This window comes from Macaca fascicularis, chromosome 11, assembly GCF_037993035.2.
Source record: "Macaca fascicularis isolate 582-1 chromosome 11, T2T-MFA8v1.1".
Lineage (NCBI taxonomy): Eukaryota > Metazoa > Chordata > Mammalia > Primates > Cercopithecidae > Macaca > Macaca fascicularis.
The window spans coordinates 24,257,095-24,274,719 of NC_088385.1; the positions used below are offsets into that span (position 1 = coordinate 24,257,095).

At 36.5% G+C, this 17,625-nt stretch overlaps 1 protein-coding gene and 1 pseudogene across 4 annotated transcripts in view; one reads left to right on the forward strand and one right to left on the reverse strand.

The window, feature by feature from the left end:
• The window catches only part of PYROXD1 (pyridine nucleotide-disulphide oxidoreductase domain 1), a 35,914-nt gene that overhangs the window by 10,428 nt on the left and 7,861 nt on the right, over positions 1 to 17,625 (forward strand). For all 4 annotated transcript variants that reach the window (XR_012420067.1, XR_012420066.1, XM_065523864.2 and 1 more), the window contains 5 exons: positions 1,959 to 2,078; positions 5,883 to 6,011; positions 8,612 to 8,685; positions 12,302 to 12,462; positions 13,157 to 13,257. Coding sequence is in view for 2 of the 4 variants with exons in the window: in XM_005570328.5 (XP_005570385.3) it covers positions 1,959 to 2,078; positions 5,883 to 6,011; positions 8,612 to 8,685; positions 12,302 to 12,462; positions 13,157 to 13,257 (585 nt within the window). In the remaining 2 variants the exon portion in view is untranslated. The remainder of the gene's footprint in view (positions 1 to 1,958; positions 2,079 to 5,882; positions 6,012 to 8,611; positions 8,686 to 12,301; positions 12,463 to 13,156; positions 13,258 to 17,625) is intronic.
• Positions 3,897 to 4,233, reverse strand: LOC102143110 (elongin-C pseudogene; annotated as a pseudogene).

Below are 17,625 nucleotides of genomic sequence, written 5' to 3' on the forward strand. Positions count from 1 at the left end.
ATACTTACAGATAATTGGTGTTTCAGATATGTAATAAGCATCTCGGAATACTTTGTATTCCATTAATTTATATTCACATTATAATAGAAGTCTAAGAACAGTGGGGTCATAGTATAGAAAAGCCATCTCCAAACTTTTTTGATCCTGTAGCTCAACTGTTAAAACGTTTTGCCTTGACATCCCAATATATGTATACTAATAAGTTATATGCATGAGCTACAGAACTACAATTATAAATATTATAAAGCCTATGCAAAATAAAATTTATAAAATGGCGAAAAACGTAGGTTCTTTCTTCCCACCCTTCAGTGAAGACTACTACCATAGCCCTTCATTTAATACGATGTTTCTTGTAATATCCTGATAATGGAATATAATTTTCTCATATTGTAAACCTGTAAGACCAAGGGTAGTTTAGTGGCATATACCATGTTGTCCCTTTATAACCTAAGCAGAGATACATATGATATCTTACTAGTTAGGTATAGCCAAAGAATTAAGGAGTTTGGGAGAAATAGAGGAAAAATTATAGCTATTAATCTTTAAAAGGTAAAAGTACATATTTAATGACAGGCTGAGACTGTATACATAAGAGAAAGATGTATAGCTGGGTCCCATAATTATCTTTCCAGAAGACCTAATTCAGTATAATAATCCAAGAGTTGTGAGACTTGAATTCAGTTTTTGCCAGTTTTGTAAGTTATGCACAATAGAAGGAAAAAACTTGGTTTCTAGGCCTCTTATTTACTGGCCAGGTAGCCTTGGAAGAGCTCTGTAAACTGCTTCTCCTGTAGTATTAATACTTTCCTTGCTTACTTCACAGGGTTGGGAGCTTAAATGTGCCAATAACAAATATACAAATATCAGCTATTCTGTGTACAGCAGTAGGAAATGGCATTATCTTTATGATTTATTGAGTACCTATATTATGTATTAGCCAATGTACTAGGCACATAAGATAGAGATTAAAAGTATAGAGCATAATACCAAAAAGTCACTAGTGCTTATCCTGAGGGATTATGGATGAGATTTGGAGAGGGATAAAGAGAGACTTTAACATTTACTCTCTATTATGTATTGTTTGTTTAGTGTTACAAAGAGCATGATTCATGACTTGTATAATTTTTAAAGGAGAAAAAAGATTACTAGTAATAATTCATATTTATTAAGTGCTTACCATGCACCAAGTAGTCTTCTAAAGGTTTCAAATATATGATCCTTAAATAACCCTAGAAGTAGGTTCTTACATAATTTGTAAGACCGTAGAGGGGTCATGAGACCAAAAGGTTTGAGAACTGTCAAGGCCATGCAGTAAGATTTCCATGCAGTTTTTAAGGAGCAGCTGAGGTTGAATATCAATCTGTAAGGCTGTGTGGTCTTTCTGCAGCAAACTGGGCTTAGGACTAGAGCAAGTAGATAATTTATAGGGTTGGGGATTTTCAGGTTAACAGTTTAGGATAAGAGAGTAAGGTAGTGAAGGATTTAGGGAAAAGGTGAAATGATTCACAACTGAACTTTAACTGGACAGAAAGGAAAGTGAGTCTAGAAGAATACTGATGGTTTTATAGAACAGGAAGGAAGAGTGCAAAGACTAGATGACCATAAGATCTGCTAGTAAATAGAGAGTGAAAGCTTGAAGGATAAGGAAATAAATAAGCTGTTTGACTAAACTGTAGAAATGTAAGTGGTGTTACCCCTCATTTTACAGGTCAGTTCTCATTTTATTAGCCGGGAAACTATGGCTTATAACACCTGACTTGCCCAGGAGTGGCCAAGCAAATATTTAAGTCTCTAAATGCTGAATCTAATCCTCTTTCCACTCTATATAGTGCAGTTGGCTAACTTTTTTGTTTTACAAACACAAAATAGTGTATAAAAGCAAAGTATTTTTTTTTATTTAAGTTCTTGAAAGAAAATATTTTAAAAATATACATTTTTAATCTCTTTGATCTGTACAGATTTCTAAAATATTGGAAGAATTTGATGTTGAAGAACAATCAAGTACCATGTTAGAAAAACGCTTTCCCAACATTAAGGTTATAGAATCTGGCGTAAAGCAACTGAAGAGTGAAGAACACGTAAGATAATTGTTTTCTTAATAACATTTTCCATTATTGAATCTTGATGAGGTTTTGCCTGCCTTCTTTTCACTCCAGCTCTACCACCACCACCACCATTTAAGTTTTTAATATGTAAAGTTTAGTGACATTGATTTCTGATATTATTAGAAAAAATACAGTTTTTGTAAGTTTATTGGAATTATATAATTAGATTTGGGATTTTAGTCTTCACATTTCAAATTACATTAATGTTTATAAAGTGTCTACTGTGTTCTGGTTACTGCATTAGGTGCTGGGATGCAGTAGGGATAATATGAGGTGTCTGCTCCTAGGAACTGTCAGTGTCAAAGGGAATATGAACATGCGTACAATAATTATATTGACATAAAAAAACACAGTCATATAAAAAACACAGTCACTGAAATACTGTCAAAGCTCTGATATCAGGGATTTAGGAAGACTTCACAGAGAGAGTAAAATGAGCTGGGTATTAACAGATGAATGAAATTAAGAGTTCGCTGGGTGGAAAGGGGCATTCCAGGAAGAGGAGGTTGAATGTACAAAGACCCAAAGAAAGGAAAAGAAATATGAAGAATAGAGATGTCAAAGGGATTAGGGTATAGTTAAGTAAAGGAGATTGGCAATCAAGGCTAGAAGCTAAGTAAATAAGATCCTGAAGGGTTTTTAATGTCATACTCTAAGAAGTTGAGTTTGTTTTATATTTGGGAGAAATTGTAAGGTGATTTTAAGAGCTGAGGCATCAATAATAAAATTGATTTTTTTTTTCTAAGGAAGATGGATCTGATAGGAGTGTTGAGAATGAACAAGTGGCCAGTAGCCAACCGAATTAGAAGGTGGTTATGATAGTCAAATATTATGTAAAGGGTCAGGAAATTATGTACAGGCTCACACCTATAATCCCAGCACTTTGGGAGGCCAAGGCAGGTGGATAGCTTTAGCCTAGAAGTTCTACTCTAGCCTGGGCAATATAGCAAAAACCCATATCTACAAAAAACATACAAAAAATTAATCAGGCATGGTGGCGTGCACTTGTGGTCCCAGCTACTTGGGACACCGAGGTGGGAAGATCACCTGAGCCTGGGAGTTCAAGGCTGCAGTTAGCTGTGATTGTGCCACTGCACTCCAGCCTGGGCAACAGAGTGAGACTCTGTCTCAAAAAGAATAAACAATTTTTTAAAAAATTGATTTGAAAAATGATGTAAGGCCTGAACTGAGACAGGGACAATGTAGTTGTAAAAAATATCCAAGATTTGAGTGAGATTTCTACTATAAATTCAGCAGGACTCAGTTACCCTTTGCATGAGAATGAAGAAGGCAGTCTCAGGAAAGGATGTAGTTAGATGATTTACAGTATCCTCAGATGAGCTTTAGGCAAGATAAGAAGTAGGTTTATAGTTGTTTATATAAGGCAGTTCTAATTTATGAGGTCTAACCGATAAATTAGAGATGTGTTTTATCTCCTTTAGGGATAAAACACATACCACATTTGAAACACAAGTAATTTGAGAGAAAAAAGTAAAAGTACTGAATTTTATCAGGAAACAAGAAAAAATCTGAATCCTCAAACCAGATAAGTTTCTAATACTTATAGTGGTATTACATATTCCAAGTAATATCATTGTCAATTTATTTTGTATTTGAGGTGGGCTCTCACAATATGCTAAATGTGTTGTGAGGGAATTTTTGTGTTAGGGCATTTGAATGAAGCAGAATGCCTCCCATTACCATTTGAAAAATATCCCACATGGAGTGCATGTCTGCCTTCTCTTATCCATTGTCCTTTACATTTTTTTTTAACAGTTTATTATAATTTATTTAACAATCTAAGAAGTTCGCAGCCATCAGCAGTTCTAGTGCTATATTTCAGGTGCAGTTGGGAGTTTGGGAACTTGGTGGCGCTGTTAGTGTAGCGAACTTTGTATGTAAAATACATGCATACTTTTGATAGCACATGTGAAGGTATCTCTCTAAAATTGACCTCATTGGTTTCATTCTCAGCAAACTGACCTGGGCCACTCATGGCTTTTATCATGTCTGATGTTAATGCATCTTCTCTTTTTACCATAAATTCATGGTCATCAGACGATATCAATTTCACATACCTGGCATCAGGGCCTTAACAGCCACCACAGGTTTTCTCTTCTCCATCCATTTTTTTTTTTTTTCTTAAGACGGAGTCTTGTTTTGTTGCCCAGGCTGGAGTGCAGTGGCGCAATCTCAACTTACTGCAAGCTATGCCTCCCAGGTTCACGCCATTTTCCTGCCTCAGCCTCCCGAGTAGCTGGGACTACAGGTGCCCTCCACCACGCCCAGCTAATTTTTTGTATTTTTAGTAAAGACGGGGTTTCACTGTGTCAGCCAGGATGGTCTGGATCTTCTGACCTCATGATACGCCTGTCTCGGCCTCCCAAAGTGCTGGGATTACAGGTGTGAGTCACCGCGGCTGGCCTCTCTCCATCCATCTTGTTTATATGAAATGCTACTGTGCTTCCCCAGGAACTTCAGTAGTTTCCCGGTGAGGCGAGGATGCAGAGTGTGTCACTCACTTCCGTCTGGAGAAGTGTCCTTTACATATTTTAGTGAATTAGAGATAGTATGTTTTACTTCTACATCTCCTGGCAAAAATTTAGCAGTATGGAAAGAGTTTTTGTGTGTGTTTGTGCTGTTTGTTTTTACAGCAGCTAAATGCAAATTATTTTTTAAGTTTTGTCAGTGCCTATAATTAACTTTTGTTCTTGTCAGATAAAATTCTAATGAGATTATCTGAAAGAAGACTTGTATAAAATTTCTATATGGCTTATGCTTATGCTGGATTACTGGTTTTATGTGTTTGTTTTGCAACTAAAGAGTTAATTTGGGTTATAAATGTCTCGTTGGGTATTAAGTGCTATGATACAATTTGCCAAGGTTTGTAAATAAAATAATTGGCACAAACATGAGCACTTAAATCATTCAAACAAAGTTGAACATCTCTCATAGTATCATGCATTATGTTTAAATGTTTTCTAAAGGCTACTATTTATATGTAGTTTTTCATTCAGTATTAAAGAACGAAAGCACTAGATCTCTGATATGTAGTTTTAGACCCATTTATTTTATTAAAAATTAATATAAATTTAAAGCCAGTACATGCTAGGATTGAAGATTATCATGTTCTTTACTTATACTAAAGTATACCCCAAAAGCATTTTGTTTGCTAGTGAAGTCATTATTTTTACTTAAGAATATAAATACTGCTTTTTTTTAATAGCACTTCCTAGTCTTTTTAGATTAAGAAGATATACCGTAACTTCTTGCACCACTCACTGTGTTTCTGTACTCATAATAGATACGAAGGTATGATATGATTAGAATTACTAGGTCGTCTTATAGTAACTTCCCTTGAGATCAGAAATCTTCATCAAGCCTGTCACAGGTGTAATGAGAAAGCTTAATTAAAAAATGTCTTGAAGTTTTGTTTTTAATCTGGGGTCAACATACCTTTTCAACCAACATGGGATTCCCTGAAGTTTAATGTAAAACTTTGCGTGAATGTACCTTTTTATTCCAGAGGAGAAAGACTGGTTTTCACAAGATCTCAGAATGGTTCATGAGCTTAAAATGATTAAGAATAACTGGATCAGTGCACGTATTCTCATGCTTAGTTTTGTAATTGCTATAACAAAGAACTGAGTGCCACCAAGAGGCAACCTTAATATGTTACGTTTTGCTTTTGCCTTATTGAATTTTTAATTTAAAGTGAAATTGTATCCATGTTGATTATGTGTCCCCCTTTTCTCCCATTGTTTAATGTATTTACAGTGCATTGTAACAGAAGATGGCAATCAGCATGTATATAAGAAACTCTGTCTGTGTGCTGGAGCTAAACCAAAGTTGATATGTGAAGGAAATCCTTACGTATTAGGAATCCGTGATACAGATAGTGCTCAGGTAACATTTTAAGGTTGAATCATGGGAAGAAAAATAAAAGACTTTTCTACATTCGAATTAAACTGTTCCACTTATGATTCCTAAATTATAATGGCAGAAGGGAATTTTGTTTCATGACCAATAAACCACAGAGTGGTTATGTTTTATTCCCACCAATTTTTCTTTCTTTTTTTTTTTTTGAGATGAGTCTCCCTGTCACCCAGGCTGGAGCTCAGTGGAGCGATCTCAGCTCACTGCAAGCTCTGCCTCCTGGGTTCACACCATTTTCCTGCCTCAGCCTCCTGAGTAGCTGCCATTACAGGCGCCTGTCACCACGCTCAGCTAATATTTTTTTGTATTTTTAGTAGAGACGGGGTTTCACCACGTTAGCCAAGATGGTCTCGATCTCCTGACCTCGTGATCCGCCTGCCTCGGCCTCCCAAAGTGCTGGGATTACAGGCATTAGCCACCGCGCCCGGCCTATTCCTGTCAATTTATTTATTTTTAGTTGCTATTATGTTTTTAAGTTCATGCTGATGTGTTATCAGCGTGAGATAACCCAGATATAATGACTCTGCTGAATATTAACAACTTGCAGTACACACACATTCATTACTCTACTTTGGGAATATGTGATTTGCAGCCTAAATAATATAACACATACATGCCACATTTGAAACACAAGTTTTTTCCAAAAAGGTAAAAGCAATTCAAAAATTACGGATCTTATTCTCCAGCAAAAAAATTTCAAAAGATCTTTGTGGTACAAAATCATGATAGAATCATAGAACAGAAAAAGTCACTTGACTTATTGTTCTGCCCTAGATAAACTGTCCCAATAAGGTGAAACATCTGTATTTGGAGCATTATATAACTTCCTTTTGGTAATTTAATTCAGGGCTTATTAACCCTTATTGCCAAGAAGCTCTTCCTGGTTTCACAATACTATGTCTAGCCTCATGTTTGTTGTTCTGTCTCGTGACATGATGATTTTGCATTAATATAATTTATATTCTGAAAAATTAATAAGGTTTTCTTTCAGCCTATTTGTCTCTTAATTAAATCATTAGGAATTGAGAGAAAATTTAAAGGAACTTGATTATCTTCTTGTAAACAATTTAAGTTCATATTATCAGAGATTGAGCTCATAACTGTTTCAGCTAGGTCTTCTACATACATGAACTCATTGAATCCTCGTGATAATCCTGTGTGACGATTATTACTCCCACTTTACAAATAGGAAACTGAGATTGAGAGATTAATTATGTGTCTGTACTAATTTAGCTATTAAGTTTATCAGATACACAATTTAAACTTGTGCTTTTCACCTCTAGGTCCTAGTGCTCTTATAGGTCTTTCTTAAATTGCAATATCCTCAATGAAGGACAAACTAAAATAAACTTCAGTGGTTTTTTTTCTTGGAGAATTTCAAAGATATCAGCTTCAGTGAATATTATAAGTTTGGAGATAACAGAAACTTAGTAGGAGGGGGGAATTTTTCTGTTCAGATGTCATTTTGAAGCAATGAGACTATTCTATACTTTCGAAAGTGCCCAAAGAATTACCACTGGCTTCTGTAAGCTCATTGTGGTCTTTTTTTCTGGAGGGTGGAGGCATCAATTTATCTATCTTAGAATGTTAATAACATTTTTTTTTCCCGTAAACGTTTGACATTATTGTGCACCTGCTACTCCTACCAACTTTGTCTGTATCATCTCACGTAATCTTTACAGAAGCATCAGGATATATAGTCACTTATCATTTCCATTTATTTGTGGGGTTTTTTTGGTATTTTTTTTTTTGAGACAGGGTCTTGCTCTATCACCCAGGCTGGAGTGCAGTGGCGCGATCTCAGCTCACTGCAAGCTCTGCCTCCCGGGTTCACGCCATTCTCCTGCCTCAGCCTCCTGAGTAGCTGGGACTACAGGCACCCGCCACCACGCCCAGCTAATTTCTGTTTGTATTTTTAGTAGAGACAGGGTTTCACGGTGTTAGCCAGGAAGGTCTCAATCTCCTGACCTTGTGATCCACCTGCCTCAGCCTCCCAAAGTGCTGGGATTACAGGCCTGAGCCACCGCGACTGGTGGATCATTTCTATTTGTAGTTGAAGGACCTGAGGTGCAGATAGGGTAAGCAACTTGCAAAGTCATTCAGTTAGTAATTGCTAGAGCCAGTGCTTCCAGAGTCTGCTCTTAACCGCTGTGCTGCTAAGCTTCTCATTCCTCATTCCTAGAAGTTTTGAGTGTTGAGTAACTCTAGGGAAACTGAGAGTCTAGGCAAAAAGAAAGAATAATTGATTTGGTCAAATAGTTGGGAATGTGGTAAGTTAATAGTGCCTCCTGCTGAAATTCTGAAGTACTGTAAATGTAATGACCTAAAAGAAAAGGAAAATCAGGAGAAGCATTGCTGTAAAAGCAGCTTGGGATAAAGTAGAAAAGGGAGCTTTTGTAATATTAATTGAGAGGATGTACCCTGATAGAGTGGGAAAGTGAGATTCATTTTTTTTTCTTTACAAATTCAATAAAATATTTACATTTTTAGAATGTTATCATTGAAGCCTCTTATTTCAGATATTGCCCGCTATTACAAAATACTGCCTCATTATTTTCTTTTTAACATAGGAATTTCAGAAACAGCTTACTAAAGCTAAAAGAATCATGATCATAGGGAACGGTGGTATTGCACTTGAGTTAGTGTAAGTATATATTTTTAAATATAACATATTTAAATTGTTTAAAAATCATTTGTTTTTAAATTTAACAATTGCTTTGTGATTCATGTGATTTGTTGGCAGACTGGAAAATGTTTTTTATTCTGAAAATCAAAGATAAATACAATTTTCATACATTTTCAAGGGGAAAAATTCACCTTTTTATTTTTAGCTTTTGTGGACTCCATAATTGTAGAAATTTTATTATAAAATATATATGTTTTGGGAATGCTTTAGGTCTCAAGGTGGTTGGCCAAATTTGGCCCCTAAATGTGTTTTATAAGTATATTCTATGTTTAAAAATAATTTAAGCCGGGCGCGGTGGCTCAAGCCTGTAATCCCAGCACTTTGGGAGGCCGAGACGGGCGGATCACGAGGTCAGGAGATCGAGACCATCCTGGCTAACACAGTGAAACCCCATCTCAAAAAAAATACAAAAACTAGCCGGGCGAGGTGGCGGGCGCCTGTGGTCCCAGCTACTCGGGAGGCTGAGGCAGGAGAATGGCGTAAACCCGGGAGGCGGAGCTTGCAGTGAGCTGAGATCCGGCCACTGCACTCCAGCCTGGGCGACAGAGTGAGACTCTGTCTCAAAAAAAAAAAAAAAAAAAAATTTAAATATTTGCACCTTTTGAGATTTCTAGTGATAACCCTCACCACTTTTTTTTTTTTTTTGAAACGGAGTCTCGCTGTGTCGCACAGGCTGGAGTGCAGTGGCGCGATCGCGGCTCACTGCAAGCTCCGCCTCCCGGGTTCACGCCATTCTCCTGCCTCAGCCTCCCGAGTAGCTGGGACTACAGGTGCCGCCACCACGCCCGGCTAGTTTTTTGTATTTTTTAGTAGAGATGGGGTTTCACTGTGTTAGCCAGGATGGTCTCGATCTCCTGACCTCGTGATCCGCCCGTCTCGGCCTCCCAAAGTGCTGGGATTACAGGCTTGAGCCACCGCGCCGGGCCACCCTCACCACTTTTTATTGCTTATGTGATAAATCCTGCTTCACACATTCATGTTACCTGTCTGGCCAGTGTAACCCAGAATATTTGTGACTCCTGTTTTAGGATATGTGGTTCTTCCAGCTCTTGGTTTTTGGTGGCTTAGGAAATGTGAACACATTAATTAATATGAAATATTTTCATCTTAAGATGACATTACAAGTTCAAAAACCATTGAGAAATATCCCGCTGTGGCCTGCAGAAGACTGATTCACTTCATGATTTTATCCTCTAGCAGATGATTGACATGAAATAGTCTGGATCTTTTTCAGGCCATAAAGTTGGGTCAGACCACAAAGAGGACAAATTTGAATCAAAATAAGGACTCTTCCAAAGCCATATCTATGCTCACTTGCATTCAATCCAACTCTCAGACTAGGTTTTTGCCCCGCTTTTAGAGGATGATCTGACCAAGTGGAAGCCTGTAGGAGTTCTTAAATTGCCTGAGTACTATAGGTAGCAGTCATTATTGTTGTTATGAAGTTTGTGGCATTGTATGTAGAAATACAGAGAAAGGGTCAAAACCAAAATGTGGGCCAAGAGGGAAGAGGTATAGATTTATTGTAAATGCGGTTTCAAATCCATGTGTATAATATATACATGACAGGTTTTCTCCATCAGCTATCACCAAAGTATCACTATTATTGTAACTGTCATTATTTACATTTAAACATTTTATGTTCAGAAATGTTCAGAGTCTTACATTTAATCCGATTCATCATTTTCTTTAAGTTGGAGATTGAAGACATTATAATTGGATAAAACTTATAATTTTGTATTTAGTAAGCTCTTCTTTGATAAATAAAAATGGACCCACATAATGTTATTCTCTGACTTTAGGTCTGCTAAATGATTAGGTCTTTGTCTGTCATGAAACTTGGCATATTCATACACTTTCTACACTGTGTTTCAGTGAAAGTAATACTCATGTTGTTCATTATACATTTTTTTCAGTTATTATCTGTTTTCTTGTTTCTAAGTGTAAGTTAATCCTTTCCTTTTCAAACAGATACTGTTTTTCATAACTTCACAAAACTGCAATACCTCATTGTCTGTTTTTGTAGAGTCATTTTAAAAATGAAAGCATATTTCCCCTCTGTATGTGATGATGATCGTCAAACTTGTGCATCTTGCATAGTTCAAGTTAGGAAAAGAGGATTAGAAGGTGTCTTAAGAGGTAGAGCAAGTACTGAAGTTTCTTGTGGTTGCTTGTAATAACTTCGTCTGCTAGTCAGTCATCAGTATGTTAAACTACACTGATAGGTGTTGTAATATTACTTTAAATTTAAAAATGGTAATACAAATTCCCAGTTTATCAAAAAGAAAGCATTACATGATAACTATATGTCTGTATGTAAATTGAAATACAAACTTTTTTTTACCAAATGTGTGTGTATTCCACTTTCCACTGGTCAGTAATGCTATATGATAGACTAACATAAAATTGAATGTTCACCCACTAATCTGAAATTTGGTGACTAAATGTTTACTGACATAGGAGAGCTGGAAAAGTAAAGACTTATTAGATGAAGCAAGGAGCTCCTTATCACCATATGTTGAAAAGTGTGAATATCAAGTGACCTGGATTCAGATGTACTAAACCCTTTTTCTGTAATCTGTTTATTGATTAGTTTTGAAAAGTTGTATAACCTAACTATGTTATATCAGTCTGCAAAATAAAGATGGCAGTACTTTGTACCGTAAAGAAATGTGAAAAATTAATACCTTAACTTTTTAATTACAGTATTTTATTAGTATTGCAAGTTTAGATAAAATCCTATTATAGTTAGGATGGCCAATATATCTTGTTTGACTGGGATTGTCTCCATTTCCACCAATTGTACCAAAAATGACTATTAGTAGCAGATAGTATACCAAGTTAGATGATAAATTATATGATCACCTTAATTATAATGGACTTCAGGGACTTTGTGAAACGAATATTGTTAGGAAAACCACTTCTCAGTATCTAAACCTTCAATAAAATATCACATGCCCATTACCTTACATTAGTGGTAAATAGTAATAGAAGGTGGCTTATATATACCATGTCCATTCGTTCCTTCCTCTAAGATCCTTGATCTTGATCCTTAAGATTTTTAGCTTATAACTCTGATTCTCTCCATTTTCTATCTCCTTCCACAATGTGCTTTGAAGATACAAAAAGTCGTTACCAAATAAGTGACTGATTCTCAATGTTATAGCTATGTACCATCCATCCATTACTGATTACACTATAACCAGAGTTTTTAAAAAGCACTGCTTACCCCTGGGGGCCATTCATATAATAAGTGTGTTGTAGAAATTGAACATTTTCTAATGATGTACATTGTAATGAAATTACATGTATTTGTCACTTAATACATATTCATATTCAGTACATGTACTTGTCACCTAAAGGTTCTTTCTGTAAACAGCTTTAGTTTCTTTTACTATTCTATTTTTCTTAGCATCTTTAAAGAACGTTAATATTCCTCTTTATAATCAGTTTTTCCCAGTTTGCCTTAAAAATGTGTTCCCTGCTTTTACTTCAGGAGATCATTATTTGCAAATACAAAGATTTTTTACTTAGACTTTTGAAATTACTCTTAGTAACTTCAGTATTGTTTTAGGTATGAAATTGAAGGCTGTGAAGTGATTTGGGCCATTAAAGATAAAGCTATAGGGAATACTTTCTTCGATGCAGGAGCAGCTGAATTCTTGACTTCACAGCTCATTGCTGAAAAACCAGAGGCTAAAATTGCACAGAAAAGAACCAGATATACAACTGAAGGTAAGCGTAGCACCTAGCTCTTAATTCTCATACAAAACTTTGTTTTAACCATATAGAAAAGGGCTACAAGAAAATTTAATAAAACAAATTTTGGAAATAGTAATATGGGTATTTATGTATCTTTACATGAAGTTTTCAGATTTTCTATTATATATATTTTATATATGTATGTATTTTATATGTACAATTAAAATAAGAAATTTAAAATGAATTGAATAACTCAGCCCATCTGCATCTTTGCAAAGAGATGCTACATTTGGGCAACACCTAAAGAAGTTTTGTAAAAAATGCAATGATAATATAAACATATTTTTTAAGTTTGATGTCTTTAAAAAATTTTTAGATCATAAAATTAAATGAGTTTTGTACATTTTGGAGGTGCTAAAAATTGACAAAATTACAAAAATTCGAAGGCTAATTTTCTTGCCCTTCAGATTAACCAATGTAACATCCAAAATGTAAGTTGAGTGTGTTTATACACAACTTACACAGTTGAAAGAGTATCCATTTTGTAACTCTCCATCAGAAAAATATTAAAATAATGACTAAAATGATTAATAGAGGTAACATAGTTTAGTCATGCTGTAATGTATGTATATATATGAATCGTTATGTTGCCTAAATAAAAAACTTCAGAACACTAACCTATTTCTCTACCTGGTAATTTTTATATTATTTAATTTCATCTCTTTAGGAAGGAAAAAGGAAGCTAGAAGCAAATCTAAAGCAGATAATGTAGGCAGTGCGTTGGGACCAGATTGGCATGAAGGCTTGAATCTTAAAGGAACAAAAGAGGTATCTTTTCATATACTGACTGGACATGTCAAAATGTAATTTTAAATTCTTGAACCATTTATTAAAGACTGGTTATAGATATATAGTCAATGAACTGCTAGGTCACTTTACTCAAAATCGATAGTGCTAGGAAGAGACTTCCAATCCAGTTGGTCCATTTGGCCACCAAAGAAAAGTGAATGTCAAAGCATCTAAGACTGGATCTCAGCCTACGTTTTAACTCGTGAGGTGTGATACTGTAATATATATACGGTCATTCCTTGGAGTATTGCAGGTTCAGTCCCAGACCATCACAGGAAATAAAATATCACAATAAAGTGAGCCACACGAATTTTTCAGTTTCCCAGTGCATACAACAGTTAGATTTATAACATACTGCAGTCTATTAAATGTGCATTAGCATTATGTCTAAAAAAACAATGCACGTACCTTAATTTAAAGGTACTTTATTGCTTAACATGCTGGCAATCATCTGAGCTCAACAAATCATAATCTTTTTGTTGGTGGAAAGTTTTGCCTCAGTATTGGTGGCTGATGACTGATCAGGGTGGTGCTTGCTGAAGGTTTGGGTGGCTGTGGCAATTTCTTAAAATAACAAGGAAGTTTGTCCCATCAATTGACTCTTCCTCTCAGGAAACATTTCTCTGTAGCATGTGAAGCTGTTTTATAGCATTTTGCCCAGAGTAGAAGTTCTTTCAAAAGTCAATTCTCTCAAACTCTGCTACTGCTTTATCAACTAAGTGTATGTAATACTTTAAATCCTTTATCATTTCAACAATACTCATAGCATCTTCACTAGAAGTAAACTCCATCTCAGATAAGTACGTTCTTTGCTCATCCATGAGAAACAACTCCTTATCTTTTCAAATTTTATCATGAGATTGCAGCAATGTAATCTCATCTTCAGGATTCACTTCTAATTATAGCTCTTTTATTATTTCTACCACATCTACCTTTCTCCATTGAAATCTTGAACCCCTCAAAGTCATCCATGAAGATTGGAATAAACTTTTTTCAAGCTCTTGTTAATGTTGATATTTTGACTTCCTCCCTTGAATCATGAATGTTCTTAATAACATCTAGAATGGTGAATTCTTTCCAGAAGGTTTTCAATTTACTTTTCCCAGATCCATCAGATGCCTCACCCTTTGTGGCAGCTATAGCCTTATGAAATGCATTTCTTTAATAAGACTTGAAAGTAAGAATTACTCCTGGATCCATGGGCTGCAGAATGGATATTGTATTAGCAAGCATGAAAACAACATTCATCTCTTTGTGCATCTCTGTCAGAATTCTTGGGTGACCAAGTACCTTGTCAATGAGTGTAATATTTTGAAAGGAATCTTTTTTTTCTGAGCAGTAGGTCTCAATGGTGGGCTTCAAATATTCAATAAACCATGTAAACAGATATGCTGTGTATTACTGCATTCTCACAGTATTATAAAGAAATACCTGAGAGTGGTAATATTTATAAAGAAAAGAGGTTTAATTGGCTCATGGTCCCACAGGCTGTATGGGAAGCATGACTGGGGAGGCCTCAGGAAACTTCAATCATGGGGGAAGGGGAATTAGGCACATCTTACATGGCCAGAGCAGGAGGAAGAGAGAGAAAGGGGCTGGTGCCGCACACCTTTAGACAACCCGATCTCATGAGAACTCTATCATGAAAACCATTAAGGATGGTGCTAAACTATTAAAAACTGTCCCCATGATCCAGTCACCTCCCACCAAGCCGTACCTCCAACACTGGGGATTACAATTTGATATGAGATTTGGGCGGAGAACCAGACCCAAACCATATCAGGCTGTCATCCAGGCTCTGTTGTTCCATTTATAGAAGACAGGCAGGGTAGATGTAGTAAAGTTCTTAAGGGCCCTAGAACTTTCACAGTGGTAAATAGGCATTGGCTTCAACTTCAGATCACCAGTTACGTTATCCCCTAACAGGAGAGTCTGCCTGTCCTTTGAAGCCAGGCATTGACTTCTCTATAGCTGTGAAGGTCCTAGATAGCATCTGTTTCCACTAGAAGGCTGTGTCATGTACACTGAAAATCTATTGTTTAGTGTAGCCACATTAATCAGTTATCAATTGTATTTTTTTGTTGTAGAGATGCTTCTTTCCTTAAACCTCATGAACCAACCTCTACTAGCTTCAGCCTTTTCTTCTGCAGCTTCCTCACTTCTCTCAGCCTTGACAGAATTGAGAACAGTTAGGGGCTTACTCTGGGTTAGGCTTTGGCCTAGGGGAATGTTGTGGCTAGTTTAATCTCTCCACACCACTAAAACTTTCTCCATATCAGCAAGAAGACTGTTTCGCTTTCTCCTCATTCATGTGTTCACTGGGTTACCACTTTAGATTTACTTCAAGAATGTTTCCTTTGCATTCACAATTTGGCCAGCTGTTCAGTGCAAGAAGCCTGACTTTCCACGTGCCTTCCGCAATAAGCCCAATAATCATTGCTAGCTTTTGATTTAAAGTGAGAGATATGTGATCCTTCCTTTCACTTGAACGCTTAGAAGCCACTACAGAGTAACTGATTGCCCTGGTTTCAGTATTATTGTGTCTCTGGGAATAAGGAGGCCCAAGGAGAGGGAGAGACATAGGACAACAGCTGGTTGATGGAGCAGTCAGAACACAGAACATTTATCGATTAAGTTCACTGTGTTAGGTGGGTGTGGTTCATGACACCCCAAGACAATTACAATAGTACATCAAAGATTACTAATCACAGATCACCATAGAAGATCCAATAATGATGACAACTGTGAAATACTGCAAGAATTACCAAAATGTGACAGAGACACAAAATGAGCACATGCTATTGGAAAAATGGCACCAATAAGACTTGCTTGATGTGGGGTTGTCACAAACCTTCAATTTGTAAAAAACACACTGTCTGTAAAACAATAGTGAAGCGCAATAAAATATTATGCCTGCAGGTTTCTGGCACACAGCTCCTAAACTTTTTGGCATCTCCAAAGTGTTGTGTCCTTTTGTATGCTAACGAGTTGACTGGTTAGCCCCTAGGTGGCTTCAGAATGGGGACTGGTCACAGGAAAGACCAAGGCATGATTAGAGAATTTAGACTTTTCAACCCCCAGGAAAGGAAAGGGGTTGAAGGGTAAGCCAATCACTAGCAGCCAATGATTTAATCAGTCACCTACATAACACATTTCCATGAAAACCCAAAAGGACTGGGTTTGGAGAGCTTCTGGATAGCCGAACGTGTGGAAGTTGCTAGAGGGTGGTCTATCTGGAGAGAGCATAGAAGCTCCATGCCCCTTCTTATATGCTTTGCCCTATGTATTTCTTCCTCTGTTTCCTCGTGACATCCTTGATAATAAACCAGTAAATGTAAGTGAAGTGTTTCCCCAAATTCTGTGAGATGTTCTAATAAATTAATTGAACCTAAGAAAGGGGCTCATGGGAGCCCCTTGATTTGTAATTGGTTAGTCAGACGAACTGGTGAAACACCCGGGACTTGCAGTTGGTATTGGAAGTAGAAGACAGTCCTGTGAGATTGATCCCTCAACATGTGGGACCTGATGCTATGTCCAGGTAGATAATAACATCAGAACTGAATTGAATTAGAGGACAGCCAGATGGTGTCCTGTGCAGAATAAGTGCTTGCTTAGTGTGTAGAAAACACCCCACGCATTTGGTCGCAGAAGTATCCTGTGTTGTGAGAGTATAGTAGGAGAAACTGAGTTTGTTTTTTCCTGTATCCTCAGATCAGGGATAGAACTCTTTATACCCAGACTGCAGTGAATACACCTGCCCTATTTTAAATTAATCTTTTCTCAAAGGTCATTTCAGATGCATGCAGTAAACTTATAAAAGTTATTAGATTGATAAGAAATATACACTTAATATCCTAATTGGATAAGGAGATGATTTACTTTTCCTCGTTTTGTTAGATATTTTGATTTTGTAATAGTTGTTAAAAGGCTGTGAAAACTAAATGTTGTAAGAAGCATGTATGCAGTCCTTCGTTACTGTGTGTGGTTTCTTTAGAGCATTGGTTTTTGGCTTTCAGTAGGTGGGGGGGCGCTGGCTGCATAGTGTATCTAATTTTTGTGATGGAAATTATACAAAGTCCCTTCTTTCTGCACCTTCAGATCCCAATATTAATTATATTTTTAACCTGAGGACTTCAACAGTTTAATTCAGTAAGCATTTATTTAGTACCTGCTACCTACTTGGGACTTTATTAATGTTCAGGGATATAACAATAAGTCAAGACAGATCTGACCTGAATAAATTTTTATAGTCCATAACTTTTTTTTTTTTTTTTTTTTTTTTTGAGACAGAGTCTCGCTCTGTCGGCCAGGCTGGAGTGCTGTGGTATGATCTCGGCTCACTGCAAC